The sequence below is a fragment of the Antechinus flavipes genome, chromosome 5, assembly GCF_016432865.1.
Source record: "Antechinus flavipes isolate AdamAnt ecotype Samford, QLD, Australia chromosome 5, AdamAnt_v2, whole genome shotgun sequence".
In the NCBI taxonomy this organism is placed as follows: Eukaryota; Metazoa; Chordata; class Mammalia; order Dasyuromorphia; family Dasyuridae; genus Antechinus; species Antechinus flavipes.
The window spans coordinates 67037256-67056199 of record NC_067402.1 but is presented as its reverse complement, the minus strand read 5'-3'; the positions used below and the strand labels follow the sequence as shown (position 1 = coordinate 67056199).

General features: G+C 35.5%; 1 protein-coding gene across 3 annotated transcripts in view; it reads right to left on the bottom strand.

Annotated features, from left to right (window-relative positions):
• ZEB1 (zinc finger E-box binding homeobox 1) overlaps window positions 1-18944 on the bottom strand; it is a 192737-nt gene that overhangs the window by 17222 nt on the left and 156571 nt on the right. For 2 of the 3 annotated variants that reach the window (XM_051961227.1, XM_051961229.1), the window contains exons 4-5: window positions 14734-14895; window positions 5652-5854 (exon numbers count right to left, since the gene is read on the bottom strand). In XM_051961227.1, coding sequence (XP_051817187.1) covers window positions 5652-5854; window positions 14734-14895 — 365 coding nt within the window. The remainder of the gene's footprint in view (window positions 1-5651; window positions 5855-14733; window positions 14896-18944) is intronic. The other variant, XM_051961228.1, reaches the window with a different exon arrangement.

The window sequence follows — 18944 nt, the reverse complement described above, 5'->3', positions numbered from 1 at the left end:
TTCAGACAGGGATTTTATTCCATCAAGTCTAATATTTATGCAATCAAAGTTGCTTCTTTGGATAAGCATTTCTAATTCCTGATGTTGGTTGCCTGAACTCAGGCATTTGTGTATTGACACATGTATGTATTAGCTCCTTTCTTGTATTTTATTCCTGTGAAGTTGTGGTGTTTTACCTGCCATTCTTCATTAGAGCTACTCTTTATAAAATCTAACTTGGGGTACATATTGAAGCAGTTTTCTTTCTTCCCATTAAAAAAAATCAAAAGCCTTTTCTATGAGATTTGTAAGATGAGAGGCAAAATACATTGTTAGGAGCTTTTCTGGTTGCATCTCACCTCTACTTAGGAGTGTCTTACTGCATTTTATGCTGTGATCCAGAAAAATAAATTTTATTCTCAGATACTTCCAAATCAAAAGTTTTCTTTTGTATCTCTTATTTATAATGACATCATTCTGGTCCTCAGTTTCTTGCCCAAGTCTTTATAATACCTGGTAATACTTTCCAGGTTCCTCTGATGCCAACACACTTTTTTTAGTCTTCATTCCCACAATCTCATCAATGTATCCTGGGAAATATTCCCTTAACACGGAAACCACTCTTCTGCTCTTGTGCCTTATATCATTCTATTTCTTCTGGATTGTTCTCTCCTAATCTCTGCCTGTCAAAATCCTATCTACCCCATATGTCAAAAGCAAAGCTCAGATTTCACCTCTTCCATAGTGCTTCCCCCCGAATACCCCATAGTTTAGTCTTTAACTAGGAGCACTTGTACAGAAATCACAATAAAAGGCTTAACATTTTAAAATACAAGTTTTATGTCAAAATATTAAGTGCTATGTTGTGGGAAATAAAGTCAACCGGTTTCCAGAGTTCTAGTGTAGAACAAGGCAGAAAGATCACATTCATTGTTTTTATGAATGATTAAGATGAAAAGTTCTGTAGGTAATTTGTTGATGTTACTTTAAAGAATAAAGTAGTAAGTAAACTGTGGGACTGTTAAAGGGAACACGTATGTTAAAATGTTAAAAACTTCAGCATATTTTATAAACTTGGAGGTTGCATGTCAAATATGTGTATGTGTGTGTGTGTGTGTGTGTGTGTGTGTGTGTGTGTGTAGTCCAACACCTTTTCCTTTACACAAATAAAGAAAAAAAAGATAGACATAGTTAAAAAATTTTTTTTTCCTTATTTCTCAAGTTTGGAGAACTGTTTTCCCCTTGCTGAGTGTTTTTTGAAGATGTGTGATTTCATTAGCATGAAGGCAGTAACTACAAGTCTTTAAAGAGCTGCTTATTTGGGTTCAATGGCAAAGGCAGGTCTTAGATACAGGTTTTTTTGGGTCTAAGCCTCAAACTAATACTTTGCCACCCTGCCTTGCTGGTAAGCAAACAGCTGGTAAAAACAAAAAAGAGGACACAAACTCTGCATTAGCAGTAAATCAATAAAATGATTTCAAACTCCAGTTTTGCTACTTTCTATCAATACAGCTTGAGACCAGTTCCCTAATTCCTATGAGCCTTGGGTTCCTTAGCTGCAAAATGAGGGGTGGGCCTTTATGAGGCTCCTTCTGACTCAAGTCATTTTTTATATACAGGCCTTTTTGAGGAAAATGAAGATTGCTTTCTTTTAAAAAGAAAGTTGAATCAACTTACCAAATTTATTTGAGGGGAAGAATCATAACAGATTGCTATAGATTTTCACAACCAAGCATGATCTCTACACAACTATTTTTAAGTCCTGGTAATAGATTAGTTGAAGTTAAAAATAAAAATCTGTAATTCCATTCAAAAGAACTAAATGTTTATATTTTGGGCACTGTTTATCATTTATAATTAGTCAAAAATTATCTACACTAAGTATTAGTGCACAACGCACTGTGAGAGACATCAAGAGGGACCACACTTTATATCCAACCTTTAAGAGTTTACAATACAGCTGGGGAAAGGACATATATATAAATGAAAAGATAACAACATACAAGGCAGTCTTTGCAATGATCTTTTTTTAAAAATTCTTTTGAGCACTTTCCTCTCTTTTTTCCCAATCCCACTTAACTCTTTCACTATTAGCAGACAATCTTACTTTCTGCTTTTCTGAAATAGAAGTCATTTTCTCTCTTCCTTAAAGAACAACCACAGTTTAAAAGTGTAACTTTACATCAAATTTTTTCTATTAATAGTAATCTTTCTACACATCATAAATCACTACTGAGCTATTTTTCCTTATTAACACTCTGCCACTAAAATTCTACTCTGATGCCTCATTGTGATATGGAAGTGATGCCATAGAAAGCAAGCTAGGGAAGGTCCCAGCAAAGCAGGATATGCCTTTAAGGACATGGTGAGGGTCTTCTAAGGACTAGCAGTGGTTCTCAAAGTCTGGTCCAGAGCATCCTGGGAATCTCTGAAATTCTTTTAGAGTCTACAAATTCATGATTAGTTTTTATTTTTAATGTGATCAATATCTATAATTATAAATCACATAAACAAAACTCTTTGGACAGATCCTCAATCATTTTTAATAGGATAAAGATATTGAGAATAAAAGTTTGAGGATCACTGGATTAGCCTAATCAGTGACAGCTTCATAGCCTGGGTCAAATGACCAATTTTTTTTCAGTCACAAACTCTTAGCCTCCTGAAGTGTGGAGCAGCTAGGAACTATGCTGGTGATGAACTCACTCATTTTTTGAAGCATTGATGCATATTAATATTGTTAAAAAACCACAAAGGATGTTAAATATAGTTAATGATTTGCTTAGAAGCATCTCCTTTCAGTTTAACAGTTGGTAACACAGAAAACTAAATTTATGCTCCTCTTTTATTCTTAATGGAGTTGAAAATTAATGTTTACTAAAAATACAATAGCCTACATGGAGAGGCTGATATGGATAAATGGCTTTAAAAGAGAGCATTAGTATTTCATTTAGCATAAAATAAATCTTCTTAAAATGTTAAAGGCTTCTAGTACTGGGTTTTTGGACTGCTGAAAGTTAGAGTAGATCATAGCTCAGCCCCTTCACCATACAGCTGAATCCTCAAGATGTGACTTGTCTAAGATCTTATAGCTAATTAGGAGCAGAGCTAGGACCTAAGCCCATATTTTCAGAATCCCAGTCTAGGATTCTTTTCCTATATATTTCTTCTGGAAGAGAAGGGAAGATGATCATATAGTAATCTAGATATACAGAGACTGTATTTGAGAATGAATTGGTTATTTTGCTTTGGGGCCAACATATCACCTTTTGGGGATTCTCTGCTTAACTGGGACTCCCCTAAAACCCTCACAGTTAGACTTTGGTTAAACTCTGGGGATTATGTAGCCTGATGATAAATTATGGTACCTTCTGTCCTCTACTTATTCCACAGGAGGCCTTAGTTAATTTAATTCTAAATCAATAAACATTGAGTACTTACTCTGTAACAAGACATTGGGCTAGGTGATGTTCTATTGTAGAGATTAAAATGGAAAGGCTGGACTTGCAGAAAACAAACTCATGACAGCCATTTCTAAACAGGAACCTACCTTTGGAATGGGTTTGTGTGGAAAATGTGATAACTGTTTAAACTTCACTAAAATAAAATGATTCTTGAGGTCAGTCATTATCCCAGCTATCTTTATGTCTGGACTTTGGTCAGTTGCCTAGTCTCTGGAAGAGGAAACAAGGGATTTGAAGCCCCCTAAACTGTCACCCATTCACAGATCCTGAATCAAAAGTTAGAGAGTGTTTCAATTTCTCTTAATTGTCCTCCATTTCTCCCTCTTTACTGGGCCCCCTTCCATTCTCCTGTCCACCAGTTTTACATGCTCCTTCCATCTGGATGGGGTGTTCTGACTTTTGCTGAGAGTTCCAGTCCCTTGGCCCCCTACTCTCCTGCTCTGTTCCATTCAGGACTTTTTTGCTCTCTTTGGGCTTGTCCTGTCGGCTTCAGTGGCTCCCCTGGGCTTGATCACCTCCTATTTAATGAACTCTGGGATCTGGTTCCTATGCTGCCTGGAGTCCTGGTACCACACAGACTCACTGTCTTCACGAGCAGCTGTCTCTTTTGGCTCCTTCCAGCAATCTGTCTCTAGATGAAGGGCCCTTCACAATCAGTGGAACCATGAGGAAGCTTGTTGCAGAGACAAACATTCATATGAGATATTTCTGAGATAACTGAGGGCATGGTCCTATTGGGCTCACACACACACAGTTTTTTTTTTTTTTTTTTAACTTTTACTGATACAAGCTGCTATGCTAGCTTTATTCTATTCATGGGATTTTTTGTGAGCTGATATATAAAATTTAGTAAGATATGAATTCTAACTTTAAAAAAAAGACTTAAATTGCTATAAGGGACATTTACAAAGGTGATTTAACTTGGTAACTGTCCCTGATGCTAAGGGTCAGTCTAATCCTTAGTTTTGTACCAATAGAATATATTTAGTTTACAATCAGAATTATTTAGATTCAACTGCTTCAGAACTGCCACCTCCACTGGCCATCATTCCCATTTCTTCTATACTAGAAACCTGGACTTTTATAGGTGAGCTTTAATCTCTGTCTCTATTCTTCTGCACTCAGGCCTCATTCTCCTGATTTCTTCCCAAGTGTGATTTTCTCCCATTAGAATGAAAACTCCTTGAGGACAGGGGCTGCCTTGCTAGTTATTTTTATCCCTAGTCCTTAGCACAATGACTGGAAAATGGTAAGCATTTAATACAAGTTTCATCTCTCTACCTAAAAACAGGTCCTTGAAAGGAACTAGAAAAAAACCATAAATGAATCCTCAAAAAGGAAAATGCATACATTTAATATAGGATTCAATTATTTCTGCAGAATAAAAGAAATTACAGCAATGATTACCAAAAATTAAATTTTAACTTCCTATTCATACAATATTTATGGCATTATGTTATTTTGCCTAATCAGCATTTACTTTTTCTATAAAATTTCTACAGTGACTTGAGAAGGTAACTTACCTCCAGTGGCTCCTCACTCTCCTGACTGAGGTCCTCCCCACTAGACCTCTGTAATAAAGTATTACTAGGCTCCTGCTTGTTTTTCCAAACATCCCCCTCCCCCCACTAAGTACTTAGAAGTCTCTCTCTTCATCTGTTGTCTCCTGGCTTCCCTGAAGTCACAGTTAAAAATCCCACTTTCTGCAAGAAGCCTTTGCCAATCCCCTTGACTGCCAGCGCCTTCTTTCTGAGATCATCACTAATTCATTCGCTCTCTAGCGTTCACACACAATTGTTTGCTTTTTGTTTCCCCTGTGCTGAGCTCAGTGCCTGGCATGCATGCATGTATACACAAGGCACTTAATAAATGATTGCTGACTTGGCTGGTCAAATCAGTTGGAGAAACTATTTTTACGCCATTAAGTAAAAAAGGAAACTACAATACTGGTGAAATGGAGAAGCTGAATGAAACAAGAGGCCCAGAAGTTAATATTTAAAATTACTTTTCCTCTCTTTTGTAAAGTCTTGTACAAACAGATGTCTCCCATATAGGTAAATTTTCAGGTGGATTAACCCTTTTCTTGTGTGCAGACACCACATGTAATGCACCACAATAAAGGACTGAATTGAATTTTTAAATCAAATTTTGCTGATGCTTATCCATTTATAAAAGCAAAGAGTCAGTGAACTCTGCCATCTCACTTACTTGATCTCTTCCTGATTTATGGGATGTCATGTGACGTTCAAGTTGTGTTCTGTATGCAAACGTGTAACTGCACAGGGAACAACTAAAATTGTCCTCATTTTTTTCATGGCGATATTTGATGTGTTCTTTCAGAGAGGTAAAGCGTTTGTAGCCTCGGTCACAATATGGGCAGGTAAGAAGTTGAGAAAATGCATCTGGTGTTCCTGAAAGGGAAAAAAAAACAAATTTTTATCTCACAACATTGAGATGATGACCAAACCTAACTCCCCTGAGGTCCAAGTGCAGGTATTGTTGGGGTCTGCCTCTGCCTCACAGACGGACTTGAGGAAGGGTTACGTTTCCCATTCCTTCCCATCCTTCCCTTTATAGGCCTTTCTCTGCAGATAAGAATGACTCTCCCGATCAGCCCCCAGCGGGACACAGGCTCGCTGAGATGGTGTTCAGCAGTGATGAGGAACTGGTAACTTAAAATATTCCTTCTTTTGTCTGGTTTGTCTTGCGACCGCGGAGTAAGGTTTTCAGTCGGCAATCTTGGAACATGGCTCTCTTCTGTGGGAGGCTAACTGGCTCTTGGCAATTCTGATGAAAGTTGATGTTTCATTTAAGAAGATAACTGCGACAAATTACGAATGCTTGGAGTAGAGAAGGTGCACACTGACGTTAGAGCAGTCATTTCCTAACTGATGAGTAGGTTCTTTTAGTTGCCAGTTCTTTGCCACCACAAAAAGAACAGTTGTATATATTTTTATATACCGGTCCTCCTCTTCCATTTTCTTTGCTCTCTTTGGGATATAACCCTAATAGAGGCATTACTGGGGCAAAAAGTGTGCACAACTTGGTGCTTTTTAGGACAAAGTTCCAAATTGCTTTCCAGAATGGCTATATCAATTCTCAACTTTAACAATGAATAAATGTATCCTTTTTGTCATCTTTGCCAATCTAATGCATGTGAGGTGAAACTTCACTGTTGCTTTAAATTACTCTTCTCTAATAGTGATATGGAATCTTTTTTTCATATGGATATTGATGGCTTAGATATCTTTTGTTAATATTAATTGGAGAATGACTTTTATTCTTAAAAATTTTAAGTAAATTATATGAATGTAATGGAATATTGTAGTGCTATTAGAAATGATGGGAGGAATGGTTCAAGAACTCTGGGAAGACTTGCAAGAGTTGAGAATAAAAAGAACTGAGAATAGTTTATACAATAACAAAAATTGTATTGTAAAGATAAACAACTTTGAGGAATTTAAGAACTCATCAATGCAATGACTAAGCATGATTCCAGAGGGCTGGTAATGAACTACTGTATTAAGTGCTTATTGTGTACCAGGTACTGTGCTAAGTGCTGGACACTTACCAAGAGAGTTGACTTCAAGATGAGAATGAAACATCAATTTTTGTTCATGGACAATATAGGAATATGTTTTGCTTGATTGTGTGTCTGTTACAATTTTTTAATGGGGGGGGGGTTGGAGGAAAAATGCTTTTATACTGAAAATTTTTTAAAAAAGGAATTTAGCACAGGAAATTTGTGTTTATGACCAATGACCAAATGACCAGCTCAAATAACTGATGTATTCCCCCATCCCATTTTTATGAGAAAGAGACAAATAAAAATTAAATGATTAAATTAAAACCGAAATTTATCCAAGTAAAGCAACTTTTAAAGTATTCTGATAGGATTAGCAGAGAGTCAGAATAATCTCGTTCATGCTATCTGAGCAGATAAATGATTTACCAGGATACTCAGTCTATGTTAGAGCCAGGGTTTGAATGTGAGATATTCTGACTCTATGGGCAACTCTTCACCACACTATGACATACTTAATTAGTAATTATCATATATAGTAAATTATTGGTGATATAGTATTTCCTTATTATTGATAAATACTCAAATATAGCAATAGTATTTCAATTACTCCTTGACTTTAAAGTATAGTCTACTTTAGGCTAGGGTACCACTTAATAGCAGTAATTGATGTATGATTTATAAAATGCTTTACATGTTCTCACAATTCATCTTCACAACAAATGTGTGAGGAAGGAAGGACAGGTATTATGTCCATTTGTCAGATGAAGACACTGCAGTTCAGTGAGGGTATGAGGTTGAAAACTGCTAGGTAAATCTCACAGGGATGATTGGAGTTCAGCTCTACCCAGACCTCAAATACCACACTTTCCCCATCACTATTATTGTTTAACAATCTGAAAAACTTCCTACAATCCTACTTTAATCTAACAGAATCAGTACTCACTTCATGTGTGCTCCTGTTTTTAGAATATTATATAACAATTTTCTCACTTTCAACCAAATGTAACTTTTCCCTATCTTTTAAAAATGTTTTTTTTTAAAGTAAAATAATAAATTTTTAAAGTAAAAAAAGTAAGTTACATTATTTTTAGAGATGGGATTAATCACATCAAAATGTTGTTGATTTTTATTTCTCAGAATTTCTAAAACATTCTTAATCATTTATTATTAAATAAAATTATTTCTGTATAACTATAGAATAATACTTTTGTACTTTTATTCATCACTGAGACCATAAATTCATGTCCTTTTACAAAAATAAATCTTTCAACATTCTCCTTTGCAACAAGCATTTCAGGTTGATATTACATGAAATAATATTGCATTTTAATCCTTTGTGTTGCCTCAATTTGTTAAATGTTTTTTAATAATTCAACTTATTGGGCTTGTTTACCTAGGTTAATCTATAGAAACCCTATTTGTTAAACAAATTAGGAGCACAAGCTAGACTTCAGAAGAAATATTTAATATATATTAGAAGCTCCAATCATTTAGGATGTTAGTGATTCATATATAAAATACTGTTAATTATAGTTAATTTTCTGAGTTTGTCAAAGAAGGTTTGGAAGGAACTCTTCCTGGAAACAATTTATTAGCATCATGGTCAGAGTTGAATTTGGAGTCAGGAAGGCTTATTCTCACCAATTGTCCTCCTGGGACCGGACATCTCATTATTATGCTCTGGAGAAATGTCCCAGCTTTAGCTTGGTGTCTACACTTTATCAGTGCCCTTGCCCTTCTGGATGAAAGGGTGGAAAGCAGAGCCCAGGTAACTTTGCATTTCTCACCCAACCCCTACCCCTACCTCCATTTTTTAGATTTGTCTTTCTTTTTCTGATTATTATCCCTAGTGCTTGCATACAGCAGGCCCTTAATCCATGTTTACTGATGGCCTCGAATGCTGACAAATTTAGAGTTAAACATGGCCTCTGACACTAGCTGTGTGACCCTAGACAACTTAACTTAATTAACCTCTGTGCCTCAATTTCTCCACCTGTAAAAGGAGGACAACAATAAATAAACCTATCCAAAAGAGGTGTTGCAAGGATCAAATGAGGTAATATATTGCATTATATAAATGTTAGTCATTATTATAATTATTATTCAAATAACAAAACTACTTTTATTTTAAAATGGACACCCCCCTGAATTCTGAGTGTACCCCTAATTTGAATCAGTAAGGTTTTACTACATTTCCTGTACACTTACTAACTTTTGGTTTACCTCCACATGTAAGCAAAAGAACATTTCATTAGGTTTTTTAAACTACATTCTTTCACTGTTCACTTAAGGATCATTCTTTCTATTTAACTTAGTTCTATTTTTTTATGATGGCCCTTTATAGTTTCTACTACAAACTATTTTTTCTTCAAGAGCTGATAAAAAGTTTTTTGTATATAAAACCTGTGGCAGTAATGTCAAAGAATCACACTGTTGAAGTCCCAATAACTGTTGACCTCATTACTCAGAATATTAATTAGTAATAAAATCTTGGTGACCTCATCAAATCCCATAGACTCCCATGTCTCCTAGCTCTTTGTCTCCAGCCCTCACCTCTCACATGAGCTCTTGGCCTTCCTTAGTATGGGCTTGTGGACATCTCTTCTCATACATTCCATCTACAAGATATTTCAAGCACGGAATCTCCAAAATGGAACTTCTTTCCCCCTAAGTTTCCCCTTCCTCCAAATTTTTGTATTTTTATGGAGGGAGCCATGATCTTTCTCATCATCTAGGTTTGCTACCTCAGAGTCCTCTTGAACATGTTCTTATCCCTCACCTCCACTTCTAACTAGTTGACAAGTCTTATCTTGGCAGCAGAACTGATATCTTTCACCAGGACATGACAGGAGCCTCACAATTCAGCACATGGATTCCAGCCTTTCCTCCTAAAGCCATCCTATATGCAATTGTCAAATCCAGGTCCCTAAAGCAAATACTTGGCCATATTATCTCCCTGCTCAAGTACCTTCAGGAGATCCTTATTGCATCTTGGATAAAAAAACAAATTATTCAGGCCGGATTTTCCAATTCTCTACAGTAGAGCTTTAATCTGCCTATTCAGGCCTACAACTCAAGACTGCCTTGACATTCTGCTATTGCTTCTTGAGCATAGCATTCCACCTCTTATCTTCCATGGCTCTGTACAGACTGTCATTCATTCTTGGAACCCACCTTCTGGAGCCTCTAGCTCCCTTAAATATTTCTTTCTATAAAAATTCTTTATTGCTGTCCTTACTTGTTAATACTCTCTATCTCCTCTAACCACCACATAGACAGTCATTTGTAGAAGATGAACACCTTCAGGGTAGGGATTATTTTTTTTGTTTGGTTTCTGTATCCTTAGGATTTAATATAATACACATTGTGGGCACTTAGTAAATGCTTGTATAACTGGATGGAAGAGTTTTCTAGAGATAATGATTCTTCTACGTTCTTTAGAGATGTACTTTTGTGGTATTGTAGAGGAAGAAATGGTAGAGAAGTATGGCCATTTAACTAAAAAAGCTCAAGATAATTTGAACCCTAACAGCATTTCTTTATATCTGCTAAAGTCTTTCCTACCAACAAAAGTATCATGGTGTGTGTGTGTGTGTGTGTGTGTGTGTGTGTGTGTGTGTGTGTGTGAGAATCATAAACCTCATTTTCTGGTAAAGGTAGTAGAATGGAAGTATATCTAAGAGCTTAGCTCTTCCCATTACACTCTAGCAGGGATTCATTGAAAGAAAGATCCTGCCAAAAAAGGCAGGATACAGTCCAGCAGTGCTCTGATCAGGGCCCCTGATGTCTCTCAGTACTTGGAGTTGGGATAAGCTGGGTAAAAGCCAGGGGCAGGAGACCCAGTAACTGACATCAAGATGGTGGGGTAGATGAAAAACTGAGAGACAAGAGTTCCTGAGTAATTAATCATAAATTTATTAATTATGTTAACTAATAATCAATATATTAGTGATCAGTGCTTTCTCTTGGTAACCAGTGACGAAAGACATAGGAAGTTTGAAATCTTTAAATAATCCTTGAAAGGGAATTAATTCCCTTGACAACTGAAAACCAACCCTAATTGGTGGACATTTAATGAGGACTTGAGTTAGAAATCTTCAACTCCTCTTGCTTAGAATGTGGCTTAATCATGAGATTCCCTGCCTCTAACAATCGGGACAAAGGAAGGTTAGTTTTCTCTTTAATGAATTAAGTCAACCCAAATTCTAATGGAGGGATTATATAAAGAAAGGGGGTCATTTCCTCTGGGGTAAGAACTCCCTTGGACTGGATTCTGATAATACTCTAAACAGAAGTAAGGTCTCCTGGTTGAGTGGGGTCTGCCCACAACAGAAAAGCAAGAGCTGGGAGAAACAGAGGAGAAAAATCTGGATCCTAATTTAGCAATCGCTCATGATTCTAATAGAAAGATACTTTCTCTCAAAGTCCAGATAGGGCCTGCCTATCCCATCCAAGAGAATAAAAAGGGGCAGTGGGCAGTACCTGATCCTGGTGTAAAATTACTAATCAGAAACTGAAGCTGATGCTATGACTAAACAGAAGGCAATGGATATTATGAAAAAATAGCATAGGGCAAGAAATATCAAGAAGGAAAAACTAAGAATAAGAGATAGCTCCTCAAATATAAGCAGAGCCTCAAGAAAAAGATGGCAGTGATCACAAGAACTACAAAAGTATCAGAAAGCAGTAAAGAGATAAAAAAACTGAAAAAAATCCAAAAATCTCAGAATAAAATAAGGGAAGCAGGATAAATAGCTTAGAATAGAAAGTAGAAACCTTACGTAAGTAGTAGATCCCACAAAAATTAGGAAAGACTAAACAGAACTCAATGACTCTATAAGACAACAAGAAATACTAGAACAAAATCAAAAGATTTTTTAAAAAGTAGAAGAAAATTCTTGTTAAAAACAAAAATCTTACCTAAAAACAAATCAAGGAGAGATACTTTAAGACTCATTGGACTCCTAAAAACTATGACCAAAAAGCCTATACATCATATTTTTTAAAAAATCATAACTTAAAACTGTTCATATTTTCTAGAACCAGAGGGGAAAGTGAAAATAGGAAAAATATTCCAGTTACTTATTGAAAGAAACCCTAAAACAGGCAGTTCATAAATTTAAGTGGGAAAAATATTTCAGTATAACTGGTTTCTTTTCTAATCTTATATATTTTATTTATAATTTAAAAACATTCTAAGAAGGGTTCACTAGATTTCCAGAGGAGTCCATGAAATGAAAAAAGTTTCTTAATCTTGACCCTTGACTATCAAGGAAAACTCTCAGGAATATCATGCTCAAAATCCTGCACTTTTAGGTCATATTTCAAAATCCAGAGCTTCTTTCTAGCAGAGAGCCAGAAATAAAAGAATTCAAGTACCAAAGAACCATAGTCAGAATATGCAAGTGTTGTTAAGACAGAAAATCTTGCAAAAAAAAAAATAAAGGCTTATAGCTCTAAGAATACCTTAAGACTGCAAGACAGTTTAATTCTAAAGGGATAAAAAGGACTGGGATAAAAAAAAAAACTTTATCTTTATATCTTTCAAGAATTTCTGACAGAAAGACTAGAGATGCATATAAACTTTGAAAATAAGATGATGGGAGAGTCAAGAAAAACCTAGACAAGGAATGCATAAGCAACTAGGAGGGGCTTAAGGATGACCAAGAACTTGTATTCTTTAAGAGAGAAGAGACAAATGACTTTTCAGAATCCTAAACTCTACAAGGATCATAGAAATCGGTAATTAAATAAGATAAGCAGAGGATTGGTTTTTTTTCTCTGTTGGTAGCATTAGGAAAAGAAAGAAAAAGGAAGGAAAAAGGAATAAGTAAGAAATCAGGAACAAATGGCTAAGATTTACCATATCATAAATAGGATGCATGACAACTGTGAACTGATCCAGCCAATCTGGAAAGTAGTTTGTAACTATGACCCACAAATGATTAAACTGTGTATACTCTTTAACTCAAGTGATATTACTACCATGTCCACATCCAAAAGAGATCAAAGAAAGAAGAAAAGAACCCACTTGGACAAAAATATTTACAATATTTTTTTCTCATGGTGGTGAAGAATTGAAAATGGAGGGGCTTGCCCATCAACTAGGGAATGGCTGAAGGGACTGTGGCATACAAACATGATGGAACACTATTATACTGTGAGAAATAGTGAAAGAATGGCAAGAAGTAAAATCAGAGAGAGATGCAGACTTGAAAATAAATAGGATTTAACCCTGTGCCCCACCAAAAACAAACTAAAACACAAGTGGGGAACAAAAAGGGAGAAAAGCATAAGAACACAGAATAATATAAGCAAATAACAATTGTACCAATCAACATGAATGAGATGAAATTATTCATTAAACAGAAGATAGAATGGATTACGAAGCAAAACTCAATTTTCTGCTTATTAGAAACGTGCTTGAGACAAATTTATATATAGTTAAAATGAGCTCCAGCAAAGATTTACACAAACTGATGCTGAGCAAAACAAGCAGAACCAGGAATATATTGTACAGAATAACAGCAAGAATATACAATGATCAATTATGAAAGACTTGAGTCTTCTCAGTGGTTCAGTGATTCAAGGTAATCCCAATGGACTTTGGATACATTCAGAAAAAAGAACTATGGAGATTGAATGTAAATCATATGCTATGTTTACTTCTTTTTTCTGTTTTTTTCCCCTCTCCCATGATTTTCCCCTTGGGTTCTGATTTCTCTCTTCCAATGTGATTTATAAAGCAATGCATATTAAACATAAATAAATAAATGAGTTCCAGGAAAATATATTATACTTTGTTAATAAGTATCTGAGGTTAGATTTGAACTCATCAAGTCTTCCTGATTCAAAGCCCAGTGCTCTACCCACTATGCCACCTACCTGCCCCTAAATAGAACTTTAGAAGGTAAATGTGATAGATTTCTGGTAGTTATTGAATGAAAAGATCTAGTCTTCCAAATAATCAGAATTTAGAACTAGAACATAGATTTTAGCTTAGTGATTGAACAATAGAGGAAAAAATATCAGGAAATTACAGATCAACTCTTCCAGAATTATACTGAACAGTGCTACTGGAAAGAAATTGATAACATTTCTAATCTTTGGGATCACAGATTGAGAGGTGAAAAGGCTTCTCTTATTTGTAAATAAGGAAACTGAGGCTAAGAGAAGGAAAGTACCCTGGTGAATGCTTATTGATTAAGTGACTAAGACAGTAAGAAAACCAAGATTTAAATCCAGGTTCTGGGGCTCCAAATCCAGCAAGTTTTTGCATTGCCTGATAGTGCTTCATGCTTATTTCTTTCCTGGCTTCTTCAAGTACAGGGATACTATTATGTCCAACACTACCATGTCATGGGAGCAGCTACCAATATAACTCTGTGCTACTAACACTGAAAAAAAAAACCAATCACATGAATAAACCTAATTACATAGTACAAGCAGTTATATATCTCTATGACCCAAAGTTGGGCTAAAGTCAATTAATTAAAATTATTCAACATAGTCTTGCACCTAGTATTCGTATAATACTTGTTCTGTTTGGGGACTCTGGGGCCACAAGACAAAAATAGTCCCTGACCTAAAAGAGTCAAAACAGAGAAAAACAAAAAACAGGTACACATATATTTAGGAATAATCAATATTAAAAAAACAAATACCAGGACAAATTTTTGGTGGGGAGATTCTACTAGGTTAACAGAGTACTTAAGACCCTGTGTGTGGCACATAGGAAGTACTTATTAACCAAGTGTCAATTACCATTTTCATCATGACCACTAGCTTCTGGGGTGCCTTGTCTCTGGTCTTCCTCTGGTGCTTCAGGATAGATAACAGCTGTATCTTCTTGTTGCAGGAATTCTTCAACATTAGGATCATGGTTTTGTTCATTTTCTGCATCTGAGTCACATTCATCCTCTTTTACTAAAAGAAATACAGGTTTTATAAAAGAGCAAGCTCGCCACCATAACCTAACAAGAATTTAAGTCTATAAAATTTTTAATGTGTTTCTCAAAAGCAAGAGGGTATAGTGGCAAAAGCCCTGGATCTGAAGTTAAGAGAGCCCTAAGTTTGTTTTTTATTTTAGTATTTTTATCCTGAGCTTACAAACTTAAAAAAGGAGAGTTATTTCCACAGACATAGAACATAGTAAATTAAATTGAATTTCCAATTCATAATACTTCCTTTAAAAAGCATATAATACTTCTAAAAGTTACTTTCAAAGTTCTCTGGCTCATCTGTGCTTCTTTCTAAAATTTCTTTTCTTCCCTTTTGTGCTCAAAAAAGTTTCAATGGTCTTTTTATCATTGGTGTCACTATGGTTCACTTATCCCTTCATTATCCTTTCTCATTAAAAAAAGAAAAAAAAAGATGATGTGACAAATAGGCATAGTCAAGCCAAGCTTCTCCCCCCCAAAAAAGTCCACAGGGGGCTATTTCAAAAAACGTATGGCTTGTTTTGTTCCCCGAATTCATCCTCTCTCTGTCAGGAGGATGACATCCTTCTTCATTGGTCTTCGGGAACATGTTTGGTCACTTATTGATCAGAATTCTGCTTATCATGTTGTTGTCTTTGTATAAATTACTATCCTGGTTCTACTTGCCTCACTTTGCATGAATTCCTCTTTTCTAGGATTTTCTGATCCCTCTCATCCCTTCTCAGAAGGCAGTATTATTCCACTACATATACATACCAGTCTACTTGGCCAATTCCCAGTTGAAGGGTATTCTCTTAGATTCTAGTCCATTGCTTTTATTCCCTCCCCCCACCCTTAAACCCTGCTTCAGGATGAAGTAGTTTGTTTTGACTGAATTCAAGCACAGCCCTGGGTTTGAATCCTGCTTCTAATACTTATAGGCTCTGGGATAGTGGACAGACAGACCTCCAAATGTCACTACCCTCGTATGCAAAATGGGGATAAGTATCACTTCAGTGATAGCAAAATGAGTGTTCTATTTCAGTCTTTGGTTTCTTGATTTCTGGAAGAGTCATTACTGTCCTTGCCTGGGCAGTGGCTGGAGACCTGGGCTTTGAAGGAAACTTGGAAATCTAATAGGTTCAGGTGAAGAAAGAGTGTTTCAATACTGGAACAAAGGCACACAAACAGGAAAGACTGCTGAATTTAAGGAAAAAATAAAAAAGGCTGGTTTTCTTGATGTGGAAGATGTGTCCAAGGGAATAATGTAAAATACATTTGGAAAGCTAGCAAGGACCCAGATTACTCAGAGCCTTAAGTACCGGGCTGAAGAATTTGAATTTTAATCTAGAAGCACAGGGAGCCATCCAAGATTTTTGAGAAGTAACATTAACAATTATTTAGTAGGCATTTACTGAGAGCTTATTCTATGCCATGAACTATATGAGGTGCTAGAAAGATGAGGTCTGTGGTTTTGGGAATATTCTTCTTCATATATATATATATATATATATATGTACACATATATGTCCTTATATAATATCATATAACAGCTTGACTAGAAGAGGAGTGACTGGAAGCAGGGAGGTCAAGAAAAAGATGATTTCAATAGTTCAGGTAAATGAGGGCTTGAGACTGTGAATGGAGACAACAGGCAACCATAAAAAGAATTGCTAGGGTTTCTTTAGGACACAATGCCCTTTTCTTTCATTGACCTCCTTAGTCATTAATGTGGTTACCAGCTCAAAGGGTATTCCTAGAGATATTAATGGTGATGATCACAATGTAGCAATAGAGGTAAAAGAATATATCCTTCAGAATGAGCTGATATATTAGGACCAGCACAGAATCTGAGAAAGAGATGTCAACATTCTTTTCTTTGCACTTTTTAATTAACTTTGAGCCCATAGTTACTGAGTTGATATCAAATTGAGAAGTTAGTTTATTCTATGGCATGGCTCACAGATAACAAAACAAAACAAATTAAACATTGACACATTAAACTTATTTGAAAAATTAAAACTGAACAAAAATTAAAATTCTATTTTATGCAGCACACAATGTTTAAAAATTCTATGGAAAATGTCAAGTTTTCAGATCATAAGGCAGATAAAAACTTAAAAAATATTCAAAGACATATCAAAACTCTGACCTGTCAATACCATATCCTGTGACAACGATTATGGTAGTGACACATTAGAAAAGACAATCAACAAATAGAAAAGAAATCACTTACTGTGATTACAATTTTTTTAAACCATCTAAATTCTCTTTCCTATCATTGCAAATGAAAAGTCTGAACTTCCTACTCTCTTTATTCACAATCTTTGAAGTTCTGAGATAATTATTAACTGTATACATAAGAAAGAGATGTCCTGAAAGAAAAAAAAATGCTCCAGAAGCTTTTTTCCCTCACAAAATAGTTAGTACTAGGGCTCTTTTAGCTATTATGAGAACAGAAAAGAAAAATCAGTTACAAGGAAAAATTGACTCAAAGTTCAAAACTAATGACAGTAACTGTCTCTGTACAATTGTTATTTTTATTTTCTGTCAGCATGTAATTTCCTTAAAGTAAAAGCTAAGGCTGAAACAAAATAAATAATTTAAAAACTTTAACTGCTAAAAAAGTCTAAATTTCGATTTTTTTTCTTTAAAGCATACACAAGATTGATTATCATGAGACTTCACTGTTGCCTCCCACTCTGGAATTTGTTTGGGAGGAGAATATCAGAGTGAAAACGACAAATTCCAGCAGTCATGGCGGCCCAGGCAAGCTGTCTTCCACGGGGGATTCTTAGAGAGAAGGGCAGCTTTGCATAGTGGATAACACTTGGAATCTGAAAGATTTGGGCCCAAACTCCACCAAGGATGTTATGCATTATATTAGCAAAGTCAGTTTATTCTGAGGAGTCTAAGATAACTTGCTGCCTTAGAGATACTCTAGTGGTTAGAGTTTTGGGGCTGGAGTAGGAAATCTTACTGAATATACTAGATATCCATGTGACCTTGGGCAAGATATTTAACATTTATGCCCCCAGTTTTCTTTCATCTATAAAATCTGTAGTTTTCCTTAGGTCCAGCTCTAGATCTAAGATCTTAGGATTCTACAAGCAAAGTCCCAGATGGGTTGGAAGCTGCTTTGCTTAGGTGAAGAGTTTCTTACACTGCTACTTTTCCACACTCCTGAAATCACAAATTCTAATCATAATTTGCCTAATTTATACTGTCTTTACAAGCAGGAGCAGAAAGGACAGCTTCATTTTTTCAAGAGAGGATAAGGTGAAATACAATAAGTTTCAAAACTCTGAATGACTTTTTCAGTAATTTTTGTCTGATGCGATTCGGGTTATTGCATTTTAGGTCTCAGAAAAGGAATTTCCTTAGGAAAAACAATAATTTTGGCCTTCACTAAAACTAGCATTAGATTAATAACAAACACTCCATTTAAATATTTTATATAAGCTGTAGCATGAGAAATATTTGCTAGTAGCTATTTGCTTGAATACATTATTTATGCAGGTTACACATAATCCAGCTAAATAAATTGTATCCAGGCTTCTCATGTAGGCATAATAAATTACCATTGTACAGTCCATCTTCAGTTATTAATTTGAAGCTTATCTTTAATAAGACAACAAATCTTTACCATTCATTTCATAGTGTGAAATTATAAGTATGAGATTACCAGTATTTATTAGAAGTGAAAACCTATTTATGATAATTATCACATAAGAATATCTTCACTTTACATAACATGAAATAATTTATAAGGGTCCTTGATTTATTGCTAAAAATTAATCCCAAGGAAAAATCTGCAAATGTTAAACTACAGATGAGTAGAAGAAAAAGCCCATAATTAAAACATTATGATGGAAACAGGTTCTGTAGTTCTGATAATTGAATGCAAATGTCTATGGCACTGTGGTTTGGATTTGGAGATCCACAAATTCACAGATTTGGAGCCAGAGAATCTGCTTGAATCCTGATGCTGCCACTCAGGTATCTATACCTTGCTGTTTGGCACAGCTCCCAGCAAAACCATAGTCCACCTACATT